The 18,388-nt window shown below is 34.5% G+C and overlaps 4 protein-coding genes across 6 annotated transcripts; all 4 read left to right on the forward strand.

The window, feature by feature from the left end:
* The first annotated feature begins 40 nt into the window (after nt 1-40).
* LOC136417817 (arrestin domain-containing protein 3-like) lies at nt 41-3,044 on the forward strand. Its single transcript, XM_066403631.1, has 10 exons — nt 41-261; nt 321-391; nt 446-555; nt 607-775; nt 1,230-1,399; nt 1,456-1,539; nt 1,587-1,710; nt 1,764-1,878; nt 1,935-2,025; nt 2,110-3,044. Exons 1-10 carry the CDS (start codon nt 150-152, stop codon nt 2,168-2,170), a joined length of 1,107 nt encoding a protein of 368 aa, XP_066259728.1. The 5' UTR covers nt 41-149; the 3' UTR covers nt 2,171-3,044.
* A 4,010-nt stretch (nt 3,045-7,054) lies between these two features.
* On the forward strand, nt 7,055-10,762 carry LOC136419144 (TRAF-type zinc finger domain-containing protein 1-like). 3 transcript variants are annotated; one of them, XM_066405320.1, is made up of 8 exons: nt 7,055-7,394; nt 7,792-7,990; nt 8,039-8,345; nt 8,420-8,593; nt 9,137-9,370; nt 9,433-9,537; nt 10,079-10,238; nt 10,293-10,762. In XM_066405320.1, exons 1-8 carry the CDS (start codon nt 7,357-7,359, stop codon nt 10,477-10,479), a joined length of 1,404 nt encoding a protein of 467 aa, XP_066261417.1. In that variant the 5' UTR covers nt 7,055-7,356; the 3' UTR covers nt 10,480-10,762. The 3 variants fall into 3 exon arrangements, with proteins under 3 accessions (XP_066261417.1, XP_066261418.1, XP_066261416.1); XM_066405319.1 differs by having other exon boundaries at nt 7,058-7,394; nt 10,290-10,761; XM_066405321.1 differs by lacking the exon at nt 9,433-9,537 and having other exon boundaries at nt 7,057-7,394; nt 10,290-10,761.
* A 455-nt stretch (nt 10,763-11,217) lies between these two features.
* Nucleotides 11,218-13,167, forward strand: LOC136419241 (protein phosphatase inhibitor 2-like). The gene is made up of 4 exons (XM_066405449.1): nt 11,218-11,355; nt 11,629-11,799; nt 11,892-12,014; nt 12,124-13,167. The coding sequence occupies exons 1-4, from the start codon at nt 11,267-11,269 to the stop codon at nt 12,245-12,247; spliced, it is 507 nt and encodes a 168-aa protein (XP_066261546.1). The 5' UTR covers nt 11,218-11,266; the 3' UTR covers nt 12,248-13,167.
* A 1,031-nt stretch (nt 13,168-14,198) lies between these two features.
* Nucleotides 14,199-15,295, forward strand: LOC136417839 (pro-resilin-like). The gene is made up of 4 exons (XM_066403681.1): nt 14,199-14,528; nt 14,580-14,723; nt 14,775-15,015; nt 15,070-15,295. The coding sequence occupies exons 1-4, from the start codon at nt 14,520-14,522 to the stop codon at nt 15,144-15,146; spliced, it is 471 nt and encodes a 156-aa protein (XP_066259778.1). The 5' UTR covers nt 14,199-14,519; the 3' UTR covers nt 15,147-15,295.
* The last annotated feature ends 3,093 nt before the right edge of the window (nt 15,296-18,388 follow it).

The raw sequence follows: 18,388 nt of genomic DNA on the forward strand, positions 1-18,388 counted from the left end.
CGGATTTATTTATTTTTCTTTGTAACTGATCAGTTAATTGCGTATTTTATTTCTAATAAAATTAACGTCTCCACATAATATTTGATGAAATTTCCAATTCAGCCACAAAAAGAGGAAAATGAATCCCGTGCCAAAGAAAAGACAATAACATGGACTACATAAGGGAATTCGATATTCAGTTAGAGCGGGAACATTTCTACGCAGGAGAAAGTGTTTGTGGCAAAGTCATTTTGGATACAGTTGAGAATTTCAAGTTGAGAAGTGAGTTGTAGTTTTAATTCTTCGAAGTGAGTAAAATCTAAGTCATTTCCATTGTGCAGGTATCAGGGTAGTTTTGCGGGGAAAAGCACATGCCGAATGGAAAGTGATGCTTTCAGGAGATAGACGCACAGTAAGTCATCTCAATCATCTCCAATGCATCTGAAAAGCTACATATTTCTCTCAGATCAAAGGCGACCAATACTTCATGGACCAACGCCAAACCATCTGGGGCGAAAAGAACTTGATTTCCACCATCCCTATCCTACCCAGGGGAGTGCACAAATTCCCCTTTAAGTCAGTATTGCCATCATCGGTCCAATCAAGACGTAATGAAGTAATTTCCAGATTCAATCTTCCGGAATCGGCCCTTCCATGCTCCTTTGAAAGCCGCGCGGGGCAAATTAGGTACTTTTTTAAGGTTACAATCGATGTGCCCTATGCTAGTCCTCCTCAAGGGATGAAATATTTTACGGTGATCGGGCCTCATATTGATTGCATGGATGAGCATTACTTGGTAAGATGTGTAATTTTTCATAATTATTGTGTGTATGTCATCTTAGTTGTGTACTTTACAAGCATCTCTAAAAGCTCATTGTAGAGACGCCATTTTGTTAATATGACGTCTATTTCATTTATATGCGCATGAATCTCTTAAGTATGCTATGGAAGAATGACTAAGGTATGGAAGTGGCACATAATTTCGTGACCTTTAGTACTTTAGGAATCTTTTGATGTTGTGTATACATCTGGTACAAATTTTCCACTTTCTACTCATATGACTTACTCCACTCGTCATGGGCAAATGTCATATCCATACTTACATACATTTTTACATATTTTTAGAACACACGAGAAGAATAAAAAAGTCCTCTTTTGAAAATCCATTTAACACACGTCTTTTAAACGCCATTATCAAGAATGATTTGTGCACTATATGCACGCATTACAAGTTAAATCAACCTTTTCAGAAACCCACAATCCTAGAAAATCGCCGTTCTACATGTTGCTGGTGCTGCAAAAAGGGAACAGTCTCCTTGAAATGCATCCTAGAACGATCCGCTTACGTGTGCAAAGAGAGTATAAAGCTGAAGGTCACCATCGATAATCAAGGAGAAGAAGAAGTGGGCCTAAGGGTCAAGTAAGCAGCTACTTAACGGCCACAGCCCGAATTTGATTAAAACTTCTATTATATAGACTAGAACAGATATGCGAATTTTTCATTGATAGAGGTGTGTTGGGGGTATCCAAGGAGCTCAAAAGTGTTGTTTTAGAATACAGGTGCGTAGTTGATTTGAGTGGGTTTGGTTTAATTAATTGTACTTTAGGGGAAACCCCGTTAAGCCTCAAAAAAGGATAAAATGGGATAGTGGTAATGTGCTGGTGATCCCCCCTGTACCTACATCGCTGATCAACATTTGCCGTTTAATACAAATCTACTACATATTAACAGTGAGCCTGGTTTCATAATTAATTATTTAAATAATGCTTCTTTTCACTTAAAGGTAAGTTTGGATACACAAAAAGAGGCCGATTTGGTAAGCGTAAACATGCCTTTGACCATCGGAACTGTGCCCTTCAGAATACCGAACAGCGACAAGCATCCGGTGATAAAATACGGTTAGTGGCACATGTATATATTGAGTTAAACTTGTCTTACTACTTGATATTTTCAGAACACGCATGCTCTCATGTTGAAGGGGGACAATACTTGGCCCCAGATTTCCTTTTGGGGCAGGTATACGACGGCAATGAACACTATTTAAGGTAAAACATTCTCAATCTTGACTTTATGGTGGCCATTAAAATTTGATTTTACAAAATAGTAATGTTACGATTATTTTTTTATAGGGAACCAATAGTTCTCTACAAACCCGTTTACGTCACAGTAGACAAAACCGAAGAAAACTAAAGGGCAATAATAGAATAATAACTCTTTCCTGTCGTTATTATATAGTGTGTATTTCACAGGGTAAAGAAAAGTTTTAGGTTCTTCTATACACACATACACACGCTTCCCTACGAAAATCACCATCAAGACTGACTAATAAGGATGTTAATGGTAGTCATAATTTTATGCAGGAAAAATAATATGTTCGGGTTAAATTATTCTTTTTCAATGTTCATTCATTCTTTTCAATATGGTTCGGTAATTTTTGATTTGAGGAGATTTATAACGGTGAATTTGAATATTCAAAAAGTTTGTACCAAATACAACAAGGCCGACTTTCCGACTGGTTCCTTTTCATTATAGCATTTTCTAAGGTCTGAGGCTCGAGTAGAATTGCTATTGTGTCGGACTTGACCTCAGACTCGAATGGAATGACCGTTTTGTCACATTTGTCGGGAAATTTTAGGGGACACGAATTCGTCATTAGGTTATTACCAATAAAATTAAACATCTATTAATCACCGCTCAATAATTTCATTGTTTTCTATGGATTAAGGACAAATTCAATTTTGTATGTAGATTAAGCCAACGATTATTTATATTAAGAATTTTTGTGTCAAGTATTATTATAACAATTCGGATATATTGTACTATTTTTAGGTGCCGCGAGGCAAAGTTATTTTATTTGGACTTGGAATCAATTAAATTCAGGACTTATGGGTATAATAGACAATATGCAATTCACAATTAATTGTTCATTATAGTTCACAGCCAAAAATTTGATGAGATGATAGTCAATAATTTATCAATGAGCAAAGTGAAGATTTATTATTATTATTTAATAGGCAGATACAACGATATAGTAATAATTAATAAAACCATTTTTTTCCAATAATTTTTAGTAAGGTACACTGGGATAAGTGGAAAAATGGGGTAAGTGGAACCCACTACTTTTAAAAAAGAAAATAAGGTATTAGCATGAACTAAGTTTGAATGTGTTTTTTTTTTCGTATTATAGGATTCTAATGACCGCCCTTTATAAAATACGTTATCCAAAGATTTGAATTTTGACCATATTTGGCGTATAGTGCCCCAAGAAAGCGTGGCAGACCAAACTTTTGCTTTATTAAATGGGATACCCTGCATATTTTATTTGGTAGATAAGGCTTTTCTTCCCTTACGATATCGATCCTACCATTTTTTGGCAATGACGAATATTTGTTCCATAAGGATTGTGATAAGTTTGACCTGCCTAACTTCTTTGGTACATCTTGTATATTTCAGATATTTTGTGTTCAAATCTTTAGGTAAAACCCTATATTTTCTACGTAAGGCGCAATTTTCTTTCAAAAACGAGGGCAATACCGTTAAAACACGGGGAGTTTATAACGGGACACCCTGTACATTTTTTACGTTTCTACGAGATTTTATATAGATGTTTCCCTATTTATAGGTTGTGATTAAAAATACTTAAGTAACGGGTGATGATTTAAAAAACCTCGCAGTAGGTGGTGAACCATAAACGTAGGACTCAGGTTAAGCCATTTACCAAGTGTTTACTGACTTATAGTATTACGTACATGAACATCTTGTTCATTGTTCTACCATTTGGCTGAATCCTATAGAAATCGATATCGGTACGAAGACATACAAAAAACTCTGCAATCCGCCTCTCGGAAAGGTGCGCTTTTTTGCAAACGTCCAGCTCACCAGTTGAATCACTGTAACGACACGCGAAACGAAATAATACACAGTATGTCCAACATATACCAGATGTCGAAGATTTCGCAGGAACCACGCGAAGATTGTAAAATTCTTTTAATTAGGCCAAATGTACCGAACTTAGCCTCGTATAACTTCAGATGGGGACAATATTACTTTAATGAGTCGAAATTCTCGAAAACGACGATGGTGCTTTGAACCCATAGAATCAGTGCGAAACGTACAATGTACATAAATCAATTAAATTGTCCAAACTCAACTTTAAATAAGTTAAAACAGCTCTCAGCATGGCGTTCTGGACAATTTAGGGGAGTCGAATTTTCTACTAACTTACTGAAATTTGGGGGAATCATAACAATTTAGAACTCCATAAGGTGTGAAATACGTCGTGTTCATTCACACGATGGTTAAAATTAAGAAAAAGACTTACACATTAGATGTTGAAGATCTTCCAGGAACTTTTCAAACTTTCACGCACTAAATCTCAGTTACGTGAAATTCGTTTTCAGTCATTAATCGCGACATCCACGTTCTGTCACTAAATGTCAGCTACACTAGTGACGTATCTCACGAGTCTTTGAAACAAACGAACGCTCGATTATCCCGATTAATAGATGACAATCGCGAACGTCTTGTTCGTCGCCGCGTTATCACACGACTGAATCATCTAGCAAACGATATCGGTATGAAAACATACAAAAAACTTTACAATCCGCATTTTGCAAAGGTACTAGTCATAAGCCGAACGATAACGATACCACGGCTTCAGAACCTTCAAAGTACTTCTACAGGGTTTTTTGCAAGCGTTGAACTTTACGAATTACGGCAACGATGCACGACGCATTTGAATTCAAACACTTCTACCTATTAGAGATATTCACTAATGATTTCATAATTGTACAGGGTGTTCGTAACAATATGTCGAAAATTCCGGAGGTGAATCTGTAGAAGGCCTTAAGAAGAAAAGTTCATATGAACATGGGTTCGTTTTCGCTTCCTGCCTGAAAAACAGAGCGATAAATTGAAGAAAAAAATTCTAATAAGTCTTTTCCGGCATTTCGTATTTTTATGAAAATTTAAAAGCTCAAATTAGGCGTAGAGCCATATCTTTTAAGAGGAAAATGATATTTTTAATTTCGCCAGTGGGGTCGCCAACGATGTGACCCTGAACATTTTCGACGGAAAATATAATACGCCAATGGCGTTTTTAAAATAAAAATAACATTCTGAATGCTCTATATTTCTGCGAAAAAAAGGTCTCAATATTTCTCACAACGCTAACCGTTTTTATAGAACAAAATAAACCTTAACAATCTGCAAATGAGAATTCGCATAATTTCTTCGTTTAACACAGTAAAAAATACAGCAAAGATTTTTCAAAGAATACGCGATAATATGCGAATAGGGGATGAGGCATGCATTCGTGCAGGTGAAGGGTTCGTTCTTTCTAATGTAGTCTTGCAGTTTTAATATTAGTTAGAAAATAATGTTTTTTTTTTAAATTGTTTTCTACGAAAACGATTAACATTATGAAAAATATTCAAGAGACCTTTTTTCACAACAACATGGAATATACAGGAAGTTATTTTTAATTAAAAAAAAACGATGATGTATCATATTTTTCGCTTAATATATTCAGGGTCACATTAATGGGGACGCCACTGGTGAAATTAAAGCCATTGCTTTCCCCTTAAAATATGCGTCTCTCCGCGTATTTTACTCTCCCCAATTTTCATAAAAATGTCTAATGCTAAAAGGGACTTATTAGAAAGAAACTAAAAAAAATTATCACCCTGTATTTCAGACAGGAAGCAAAAACAGTCCCATGTTCATACGAGCTGTTTTCCTTAGAATAATCCACAAATTCAACCCCTGAATTTTTGACATTCTGTTATGAAACACTCTGTATATGTCATAATATCGTAATTTTATATAATTTCATTTCATCTCCATGCAGGGGGTCCTTATCGTTAACACATTTTATGAACTCCTTACTAGAAAAATCAAAATGTGTCTTAAAGTTTTTTTCAAAATAAATCCAAAACGCGTAGTTCTGTAAAAAAAATTATACGAAATTTTATTGGTTTTTTTGAAGTGTACAAATCGATTTTAGTGCATTACGTTTCTCTTGCTTAGTTTTTGAGATATAGGCTGTATCTCTATTACCGACAACAGATTAACATATGAACTTATCCAAGACATACCTCTCACCTTTGAACGCCTACTTGTTTTTTTTTAATGATCACCTACATATATAATGCCTATACATATTTAAATCTATTGGTAATGTCATTTTTATATATTTTTATTTAATTTTATATGTAAAATAATAGACGAAGAAGTCATAGATAAGTTAATAGCAAACTGTTCCGATAAATCTTAGTCGTGTTTTTGTTATATAAAAAAATATATTAGATTCAATTTGTAGGTAAAAATATGTCTAGCATAATATTTTAATACCGAAATAGACCACACTCGTGTACCTCTATGTCATTCTACAGGGTGGATTTCGCTTAAATGGGAAAGGTCCTTTCTATAGTTTCAATTTTCGGAAAAGTATGTGCTAAAAGGTAAACTCATAATGACTTAAATGAACCACCCTGTATTGATGTTGCAACTTTCAGTTGACCAACGAAAGCAATACCTCTGTTTTATATTGCGTTTCTAAGCCTTAAGGATCAATGTTAATTAGTTATTAAGTAAAATGTCCCGTGACGGTTAAATGATATGTATATTATGAATTTGATGTATGTGCCAAATATAACAAGAGTTTTGAACTTGCCTCATATTTATTCATAAAAGTGTGCGAATTGGGAGTTTGTCTACATTCTCTTCAATATGTGTGCACATCTCTACTTGTGTTCTTTGAATGGTAAACAATCGACAATGACATTCTGACATTTAATGAAATTAGAATTGAAAGTGTGTAATGTCAATAACAGCTGATTTACACGGTTGATTGTCGGGGGAAACCCAGTATTTTAATTCCTTGTTTCTCCATTTTAAGATGTTTCCATTGATTTAAACGCACATTTCTACGTTAAGCGTGACGTTCACATTGTAGTGTAAGTAGCTCTATAAATTCTTCCCCTTCAAACTGATATTCTCTTTTGCTCAAATTAACTGCAAATTGCTCAAGTTTGGCGTTTCATTATAAATCTATAGAATTTTCTCTAAAATTGTTGATACAAACTTAAGTCCACCACAATCTCATATATCATACGTCACGGCGGAATCACTGGGGAACTGAATACATTTCTAATAATAATACGCTAAATTTAGCCCGAACTGCTATGTCGATTCCAACTTTGCTAAAAATACCTGAAATTTAGAACTTTTGTTCCTATTCCCAGTCTACATGATACCTTCCTGATAAATACTGCTTTGAGATCGTTGTGTCGTTTAGGTGGACAATTCATAAAGATTAAAAGTGCTTTAAATCCTAGACTTGGCATCCTAATTGTTTGCATTAAAAAGTGAAGAAAATGGATACGAATGTTGAAAAGGAAATGTGCAATAACTGGTAAGTTAAAGATTAGTTTGGAATAAGTACTGAAATGCACTACAATTTCACATGGATGTTACGCGTCTAGAAAGAATCAAGCACCAAAATAACGTAGCTGACCAACCAAAACCAAATAATGTAATTATTGATTTTCTACATTCAATAAAATATCCATAAGAAGCCAACTACTGTGGTGAGCTTTCTTTCAAGAATCTCACAACTTGAATCATTGGAATTGACTTTTCTAACAATATTGTAGAGTTCCTTGGTTCTTTTTAAATGAGGGATATTCAAGTCATATGACTTAGAAATGATATGAGTGGGTGTTTGAAACTTTATCTAAGTAGAATAATGTAAAATTATCAGTGAATTATGCACTCAAAACGCTCATTTTTCACTATTCTGTACTTTAAAGCAAAAAAGAGATCCCCCAACAAAACTATGTTATGCACACCATGCACTGTGCCCGAAACATCACACTTTGCAAGGTCTGCAATGAGCCCATTCCCAAGATTGAATATGAGGTGCACAGGGAAAATTGCAGATCTATTGTTAAGAAGTCCATCCCTCCACCTCTTCCTATTGAGAAAAGCTCTTACTTCCAACAGAGAAAGGTGTGTATTTTGCCTCTATAGATTAGCATAAACTCAAATAATTATCAGGCAGTGGAGGACCAAAAGGCTGCAGTACGCAAGGAGAATTACCTGAAAAGGCATGGTCATCTAATAGATACTGGGTTTAAACTTAATGAGACAGTGAGGAATGGTTATGGCTATGATTCAAGCCATTCAAGGCTTAACCAAGGATTGTCCAGAGAAACAAGTTCTTCAAGTTCCACTGGTTTTTGTGCAGCTGATGATGTTACCAATGAATCTTCAAAATCTGCAACTCAGAATGGTGCTGTAAAGAAGCCTCCCTTGATACCATGCCTTGATGAAGGGAGCGAGGTAAAACCCAGAGGGTCTCAAGGTAAATTCTAATTTAGATTTATAGTTGCAATGGTTTTCAAATAAATCATGATTTTTTTGAAAACTTGTTTTCAGGTCTCCTTCCATGTAAGTATTGCGAGTTAGAACTCCCTAAATTAGATCTTGAAGAGCATGAAAACTACTGTGGAAGCCGCACTGACAAATGTCTGGAGTGCGGAGAATTGGTGATGTTCAAAAACAAGCAAACTCATTGGGACTCTAATCATGGATTCGTCAAAATAAGAAAGGGTAAGTCTCAAACAATAGTTCAAAGTTGATTGACACGCAAAATGGAAGGGCTACGCTCGCTTTATGGTTCAATTGGGACTTAACTTTTGATATTTTAACATCTGTAATTAGTGTTCCTGTACGCTATATTTAGCAAAAGCTGAAGTATACACACATGTTGTCTGAATGCGTCGTCTATTTGAAGCGTTCGGGGTCAGGAGGATAAAGTGATAGTAGAGGTGATTTATTGTTGTATGAGACCTTGGAAAAGCCCTTGAAAACATCGCAGTATAGGGGTTCTTTTATTTTGATTTTAGTCGCAATGAAATTTTCTTAATCTGGAAAAATAGCAACGCGTACCATTCGTTTCTTTTGATTTTTCCAGTATTAGTAACCAATCATGGCCGCAGATTATATGTGATCGTAGCTGTTAAATTTTCACCTTTGTTGCCGTATTGTGACACATTATCTGACGCGGAAGGATTGTATATGGGGAGCAACTTATCTTTAGTTTTTAGAAAATTTGAACAAAAAAATAAGTGTTCTTAAAATTTTAATCCTTAGATGCTGTAGCCACTGATCCGGCCCCCAGACCAATTTGGGACTCGACTACTCAGCGCTCCCAGTCAGCTGCAAATTTGGAAACATCCCCCAGTCGTAGACGATTGGACAGACTACGTTTAGCTGATGTGGACTATGATCCAATGCCTTATTTGCCCGCTGCTTATCAGCCTGGAGGGGGACTCAGGAAAAACAAGGAAGGGGAAAGTTACAAAGAAATTTCCCGAAGATTGGATTGTAAGTTTTCAGACTCGAATCTCTTTCTTTCAGTGCTGTTACAGTTGTTTGTTCTGTCACAGGCAAGACCGAATATATTAGGAACCTCTTGCATGATTCGGCTAGTATTACTATTCCTTTGAGAACTAGTGCTACTGCCCCTAGGAATTATTTCAATCATGATAAAGGTTATACCACTTGGATTTGTGTGATTTTTTAACTAATTTCTCTGTGTCGCACTAAAGCTTGTTTTCGCAGAAGCGTAAAGAAACTCGCTGCCAAGTTTCACCGAGTGTAGCCGCGGTCAATGTTATCAGTGGTTATTTTTGCGCATTTTCTACAATAATTTCATTTGTGCATGAAACTAACACGATCGTCAATGTTTTTTGTGTAATTCAAACATTTACGATTGGGATTGGCTCCTTTCCACGCCGAAAACGCAGCTAAAAACGCGGTAAATTTTGTCTCATTAATAATAGTAACTTGGAAAATATTTGTGGGACATTTTTAATACTGCAGGGACGTTGAAATTAAATTAAAAACTACATTTCTTTATTAATTTTTTAGAAATTACAGGGGAATCCAAAATCATCAAAATATACAGTGCAGTTTATTTGAAAAATTCTGGAGTTACTAATTATTGAATTTATAATTTGGCTTTAATTTATTTTGCTCAGAAATTTTTTAATAATTTTTAAGGAGACTAATTTGTCTTATTGCTATTTAAAGCAAGTCCATCGCCCCAATTCCTGAGAAGACGTCGCAACCCGCCCACTGAGCTAACCATTCCCTGCGAATTCTGCGATACCCCTATTCCCCATGACGAACTTATCCAGCACGAAACTGGCTGCAGGCCTGATTTGGCCAGATTCAATCCGCGTAGGAACAGGTGGGCATTCAAATATTTATTAAAATGTTATTCTGATTTAATATATTTTAGAAGGATCAGTATTCCTTTGGATGACGAAGATGACTATACTCCTCCTCCCGTGTATGAAGCTCCTCGCAGAAGGTCGCCGCCAAGAGCAGAGAGCCCGGATAGCGAAGAATTGCCTTGTGAATTTTGCGCAAATATGGTGCCTGCTTCTCAGTTATGGAGGCACCAGTTGAGCTGCACATCTGCGGCTTAATGCATTATATATTAAAATAATTGGATTTGAGGTTTTTGAATTTAAATTAATCATTATTTGGGATTTTTAGAAAAGTTCCTAAAGAAGTGCCATAATTTCTTAACGGTATAATGGCTTAGGGTAGTTGTTGATGATGCTTTAATACTGGAAAGTTGGGAAGATTAAGGAAATAGCACATTGAAGTAATAGTTACAATATATGTTATTTACGTTTAACGAAAGTAGCTTTTTATATTTATTGTAATAAATTTATTGTTTTTCTAGGGTATGCGTAAGTGGCCATATGGTTGTGTGTGCTGTACGCCCTGTATTTTTAATAAATATTTTAAAATAATTTACAGGTAGTTTTTTAGCCTCCCTGTATATGTGAGGACGACAATGTTGTTTTTTTAATTCGTAAGGGATTATGAGAAAATTTTGTTGTTTTTTGTAAGTATAATCAAATATAGGCACGTTGCAGGATCTTTATCGCATGTCAATGTTAAATATATAGAAAAAGGTGCGACACTGATACATGAAATTTTGATTTTGCATGTGGTAAAACTACAGCTTACGTACAGTAAAGTAATACTTTTAGCTCGCAAATGCGTACAATACTCGTTACCGCACACTCGTAGAACGATATATAAAATGATTGTTGTTTACATTCTTTACAACAAACGCTTGGTGCGTCTTAAATCTCGAAACAGTGTAATTGGAACCCTATCTTATGTTATCACAACATTTCTAATTTCTGGCATTGACATTTTTGTTTTGACTTTTGACTGAAAACTTTTTTTTAAGCAAAAATGTCTGAGAATTTACAAAAGCGGCCTGCAAAAGGCATTTTGAAAAATTCTAGTAGTTTTGATAAGCAGGAAATTCAGCCGTCAGCGAAGTAAGCCATTATATTATATACATTCAGGAGCATCCATTTGTTAACCTTAAACATCCAACCCTGTCTTGAATAAGTTTTTGGTGCCTCTGCAAAACATTCAAAACAGATTAATTTTCAAATGAATCATTGATTTAAATCATCTTTAGTCGCTTAATTAAATTCTAAACCTCTGCATGACTAAGTTCTACCTGTAGGCAAATCCTTTTTAAGCGCTTTTCATATGAAAAACCAATGTCCAATTTTTGACCTACATTTATCAGTTGAAAATTTAAGGAGAACTAAAGAGACAAAATGGGACGAAATGAATATTATTGCCACATACCACCCGCCCGGCAAAGACTACGGTCATATGAAGATCGACGAACCCAAAACCCCATACAATTATGATGTTGATATGTTAGATGGCAATACTGAAGGCCTGAATCCGGAGGAACTGGCAGCAAGGTAGTTTTTGGCCATTACTATATTTATTTCTTAGCACTCCAAAAGCTTAGTTTACACGCCCTAAGGCTTATCAGTTTTGTTGCTATTTTAAGAATAAAAATTGCTGCGGACAAGCCCCCCAAAATTTTAGACCTTGAATCTGATAGTTCAGATGAAGAGGAGGGCGAATTGACTGAGACAGAAAAACAAAAACGTAAGGAATTTGAGCTAAAAAGGTTAGTGAAATTTTGCATTTATTTGCAACCTGTAAGTAGACATCCTTATCCCTACTTGCTCTGTCTTTCTACTATTAAATGTGAGGGTTAAAGTGTATCTCTCTTCTAGAAAAAAACATTACAATGAGTTTCATGCCCTGCAGTTGGCAAGGAAATTGCTTGAGGAGGAGGAGGAGGATGATGAAGATAACACAGGAGGGGGCAAAAGTGACGTTTCAGGCTCCTCTGCCTAAGTAGAATGTATTTTGTTATTTATACCATATATTTATACTTGATTATTTTGGTAGTGAATATTCTATTTTTTATAGAATTGCTTGACTTTCTAACCTGAAGCTTTTGTTTTTAAAACCCCTAAGTTTTTGCTTGGCAGTTGGAAATTCAAGTCATTCAAGCCCCTTTATAAGGTGCTCAATTAAATCATTGCAAAGTGTTCCCAGGCATGAAATGCTGGAGAAAGTACTTCAATGTACTTTATTTTTTAAAGAGGTTCTGATGAAATGATAGTCAGATGGAAATGCGGATAGCATACAATTTCCTATCAATTTTTAAGTAGGTAAGCAGTATGGGAAAGTCATACATCTTCCAAAATTATTGTAGTGTCTAAATTGTTTGTCAAATTTTATGAATATACTTATTAGTATAGAATTGTGTAGTTTTATAGTATTGAATGTAGTTGAGGTATTTTGGAGTTTGTGTTGTTATTTTCATGAAAACCTTTTGATTTCTACCATTTCTTTTCTACCAATTTTGATCAATATTCGACCCTTATATATAAAGAAAAAATTGTTTTTTTTTGCAATTTCGCATTATCCTCTTCTGGTGACCGACATGGTTATTTTGTTCCATTTTATATTGTACTAAAGCTTTTTTTCATTTCTTATCTAATGCGCAACCGATTTAAAGGGAATAATAACTAACGTTTTAAATAATGTATTTGGCTGTGCATATTTTTAGCTAGCTTATACTATGAATTTTTCGTGAATAAATGTGTAATAATTATATTATATGACATTTTTAGAGAGATTTTTCAATTATTTTTCATCGTCAAACAAATGTAATTATAATATATTGTTTTGAGTTAAGAATAATCATATTTTTGTTATTGCTTTTGTTTCTATAGATATTCGTGAATAATACAAATTATTCTTTTCAAGTTCAGGTGTTTTTTTGTTTTTAAAAGTTTTGAAGTGATCCCAATACTAATTTTAATATATTGACAAAAAACTGTGATTATGTGGTGAGTCCTAAATTGAAGTCCGCCATATTAACCTATTTGAGGCCCAAAAATCACCTACTTGACATTCGGCAGTTTATCCAGACACAGTAATTAGTAATATATTTTTAGCTATTTTACAAATACCGTTGAAACTAACAATAAAAACACTTTAGTTTTGAGTGTATTAAACGTTAATCAAAGCAATTTAAAAGCTGTTATCTCAAAAAATCCTTGATGAACCCAGAATAAGGTTTTTATGAAACTAATAGCTATTTAAAATGTTTTCTGGGCTATGAGCTGTGTACGGACGCAGGATAAAGTCAAGTTACTTCAGGTTATTATGAGTTCAAAGCAGCTCGTCCATCTTCATGGTTTCGAAATTTTCTCTATAAGGCTCATCAATTCGCAATCAGTGCAATCTTTCAGATAAGAAAGCAAAACAAATCAACAAGCTAAAATACATGTTCCCCTAACAAACACCGCTCATTATAATGGGAGTTTGGTAATTCTCCGATTGTTTCGTTACTGAAAATTTATTGCACACGCACCAAGTTAAGTGTACACACTTATACAATAGGAGCAAGTACTCTTCGGCAGTTATTCTAATTAAAACAGTACGTTTTGTTGCCTGTCGATGCGGAGGAGTGCCATTGAACATAACAGTTTAGGAATTAGCGTCCGTGCATGGGAATTAGCATTGTAGGCGATCATAATAATATCACTTTTATACGCTTATATGGATGATACAAATTTGTTTGAATCGTAGCCGGTTAAATTGACCATGTAATGATTTTAATGAGAAGCGTTACACAATAATAAATAAATATACTTAAGTGGCACCTATTTGATTTTCATTAGGTTTTATACTGCGGATCAAAAAGAATTTTGTACAGCCTCCAGACTGTAATAACCATCTTTTGCTCATTCGGTCCAAAGTATGACCATTGTTCCTCTCCTCTCATTAAGCAATCATTGACTGGTGAGTGCTCTACTTGCAGCAATTTAACACACATACCGATTTGGTCTCATCAAACAACATATCATTAAGTGTTTCGATAATGGTGTGCAATGTTAAGGGGGCACTGCTGCATAAAAATTCCTTCGCGTGGGATTGAACTAGAGTAAAAGCCATTGCCTCATCCCAGTCGAGAGATCTTCTCACAGATTGCCAAATATAAGAAAACGTATATAAACCAAACAGATTTTTTACTTTCCCACACTAAGCGTCTTGCATTTGCCTAGTTTACTGTTGCACCGTCTTAGGTACTACTCGCGTATTGGATTTAACTATGCAAAAGGTTGGTATAAAGTGGTTCATTACCTGCAATTACGATCCGCTGCTCTCTCAGAAAATTGCATTATTCCTCTTGGGCCTTATTGGCGTCGTGAGGAGTCAGTCGTCAGTTTACGGTCCTCCCGGTCAGGCTTATGGACCCCCTGCAGGGGATTATCCAAGTGGGCATGGTGTAGGAGGTCACGGAGGATATGAAGAGGTACGATATAGCACCATAGGAATAATGCATGTAAAATTCTTAATTTTACAGCCTCAATCCTATGAGTTTGGCTACAGGGTGAAAGACGACTACTCAGGATCGAATTTCCTGCAGAAGGAAGAGAGCGATGGGAATCAGGTAAAAGGCGAATACAGGGTGGCTCTGCCTGACGGCAGGACCCAGATTGTGACCTACTGGGCTGATTGGAAGACCGGTTTCCATGCTGACGTCAAATACGAAGGGGAAGCCACTTATCCGCAGGCTAAGCCTCAATATGGGCCTCCGAGCAACGGTGAGTTCATGTAATGCCCATTAATAACCTCTGATTGTTATTCTCTACACGTAGGTAATGGCTTTGGCGGATATCAGGGGGGCTATAACTATCCGAGTCCTGACATCAATACGGGGCACCACATTGATTAGGACTGATGGTAACGCGAAAAGCGACGCAATTCTGGAAGTGTTCAAAACTAGTGTTATTGAAAATATGAGAGATTATAATAGTATATACAGGGTGCTTGATTACCGGTGAAATAATTAATGATTTCCAATAAAGTAGGCACTTTCTTTAATATGCTCTTTCTTTCTTGAATGCATGCTTTTGTTTTTTGCTCTTTTTCTGGCTTGTGAAACGCACTATTAAAGATAGAGAGTAAAACAGGTTTACTCTACTTATAAGGGGGTTTTGATCGTACACACGTGCTAGACAGGGTCCACCTTTGGGAGCTAACACAATCCGTATATGGAAAATTATAAGTTTAACGTATTTTAGAAGTTTGTATTTTTTTTTTGTGGAAAAAACCCGAGATAAAAATATTTTCAACCTGATGTTACTTCCGGTCTCACTGGAAACTGACCCTTACTTTATTTTTTTAAACGAAACACGGCAGTTTTTTTAGTGAAAATGAGTTTTGTGTCGAAAATAAACATAAGTTTCATAATACAAGATTCTCAACCGTTTTTGATTTATTCCCATCTTTACGACTTTTTCGACACTTCTAAAGCTTTACTAAAGCTCGACCATTTACAAAACTATTTGACATAAATTAATGAAGTCAATACTGGAAAATGAACACATTTTTATAGATAATTAAAGAATGGAGGAAAACATTTGAAAAAGTTTTTGAAAAAAATAATTGAAATTTAGAATTTTTAAATTAAAAAAAGTCATTTTTTCAAATAGCATTCTACAATTATTTTTGCACCATTCGGTTGGTAGGGAGAAAAGTAAACAGATACGATACACATCATAAGAATCGAAAATTAACACTTTTTGAGTACATAAATCGAAAAAAACTGTAAACTACTTTAAACTGCGCAGATAACAGATACATTAACTCAGTTTTACACGATCAAGTCGCCTAATGTTTATTTTGATTGTTTGTTTTGTTTTTTTTAATCCACAGTTGTTAATTGAGTAAAATTGTTGATAATTTGTGTTTATCTTGGCGAAATAATTCGACTTAGTTTCTCTAATCAAGATTATTTGAATTTAATGCCAATTCACGGAGAATGTTATAGGATCGTAGTGCAAACAGTAAGAACATTTATCGAACGCTATCCAGAGCGTCTCCGACCATTTGCGGATACAATAACACCTGGTTCAAAATCTGGAACGATTTGGCACATTCACCAACTCTGTAGCCAGAAAGAAACCTGCCGTTAATAACGAAGATAATGATGTAACCACTTTAGCGTATTTCCATATATGTATATCCCTACAATTCCATACAGAACGCGAAAACCGATATTGGCTTGACAGCAACGATTATCAGGAGGACTCTTAAAAAACATAAATTTAAAGCACACTGTTTGCTGCCAGTATAACATTTGAAACAAGCCGATTTGGATGGAATTGTTACAAGACGTGTTCAACTATGCCTTGCAGCCTACGAGCGACGTTTATGAACATTTATTGTGAATTATTGTTAATTAAATTGTTAAAGTATCATAAACCTTTTTGCAATTACGTTTTTGATTAAAACTAAAAAAAAAACCAAAATAAGCAATCAAATTAAGCGTTTAGCAACTTGATCATGTAAAGGTGCATTAATGTATTTATTAATTATACAGTATGAAGTAGTTTAGAGTTTTTTCGATTTACTCATAAAGTATTAATTTTTGATACTTATGATGTATATTGTATTTGTTCTTTTTTCCTACCAATCGAATGGTGAAAAAATAATTACAGGGTGACGTTTTTTTCTGAATTTTAAAAAATTTTAAACTTTAATATTTTTTTTCAAAAATTTTTTCACACATTTTTCTTAATTCTTTAATGATAATATTTTTACAATTTCAGGTTTTTTCACAAATCAAAATTACATTAATCTTGTAATTTTCCATATATGGATTGTATCCGCTCCCAAAGGTGAACCCCAAAGATCACAATTATCTTTTGGGTTCCGGTTTGCCTGTAACTGCTCTTTAAAAGTATATAGATACAACAACATATCTCCCATCTCTTAGGAATCAAGACAAATTATTTTTTGAACAGAACGTTTCTATTCACCACTTTATCAAGATTGAAACTTATGCTTTAATGTAAAATGATTCTTAACTTGTACGTATAAACTTGGAAAATTATAGCTGAGCACTAGTAGTGTCAAGTAAAAATAAAAGAACCTGAATTTCATAAAATTGAAAATGTATTTAACTTATCATAGTAACTGTTCGAAGTTATTTTTGTGTATTCAATGCACAGCTGAGTTGAGACGTAAACAAATTTATCAGGTGAAATTTTTTGTTTATAAAAAACTAAGAACTAAACAAGTCAAGACGATACGGTTGGTATTTCTAGCAGTACTTTTTTTTCAATCGTGGTCGTATTCGAGTTCATTTTCATGCAATTAGAATAACAGTACAGCGCATTATTTCTCAAATGAAGAACTTATGGACATGGTACTAGCATACGGTGAATTACATTAAAATTCAGGGGCTGCAACATATATTTATACTCATTTTTTTCTTTTACTTTTATTTAAAATAAATTAATATCTCCGAAACTAAAAATGTTTCACTATATTTTTTTCTCACTAATGTTTACTTGTCCTCAGCTATAATTTACCCAGTTTATGCGTATAATTTAAGAATCACCTTGTATGTGTATATCAGCGTCGTAAAAATAGAGCAAAACCAATTTCAGATTCCTGTCTGAACTTTTTATTATTCGAACTAACCCATTAAATTAATTAAAAGGGATATAATTTTATAAACACCCGCAGGAAATAATATATCAATATTTTTCAATATTTTATATGCGTCGATATCACCTTTATGTGTTAGAAATTTCATTAAATCCACAAGTCTAAAAAAATATATTTGTGAGCAGTGTATTTAATTGTTATTCCAGAAATTTAGGTAAGTCAATAAATGTCGTATATTTCGGTGAGCAGTGTACATCATTTTTCTTCCAGAAATATTGTTAAATCCACGTGGCGTATCTCTTTATGAGCAGTGTATTCGATTTTGAATCCAGAAATATCTAGAAACTGTCGAGGTTTTTTACGAGCAGTATATATTTTTTTCTAGAAATTTTGTTGTCGATATATACCGCGTATTTTTTGTAAGCAGTGTACAACTGTAGTGCAATTTTAGTTCAAGCAGCCAATTGGATTTACATACATTAAGCTGAACGATCACTAATTGGGTAACGTAGTTTTGTT

This window comes from Euwallacea similis, chromosome 2, assembly GCF_039881205.1.
Source record: "Euwallacea similis isolate ESF13 chromosome 2, ESF131.1, whole genome shotgun sequence".
NCBI lineage: Eukaryota > Metazoa > Arthropoda > Insecta > Coleoptera > Curculionidae > Euwallacea > Euwallacea similis.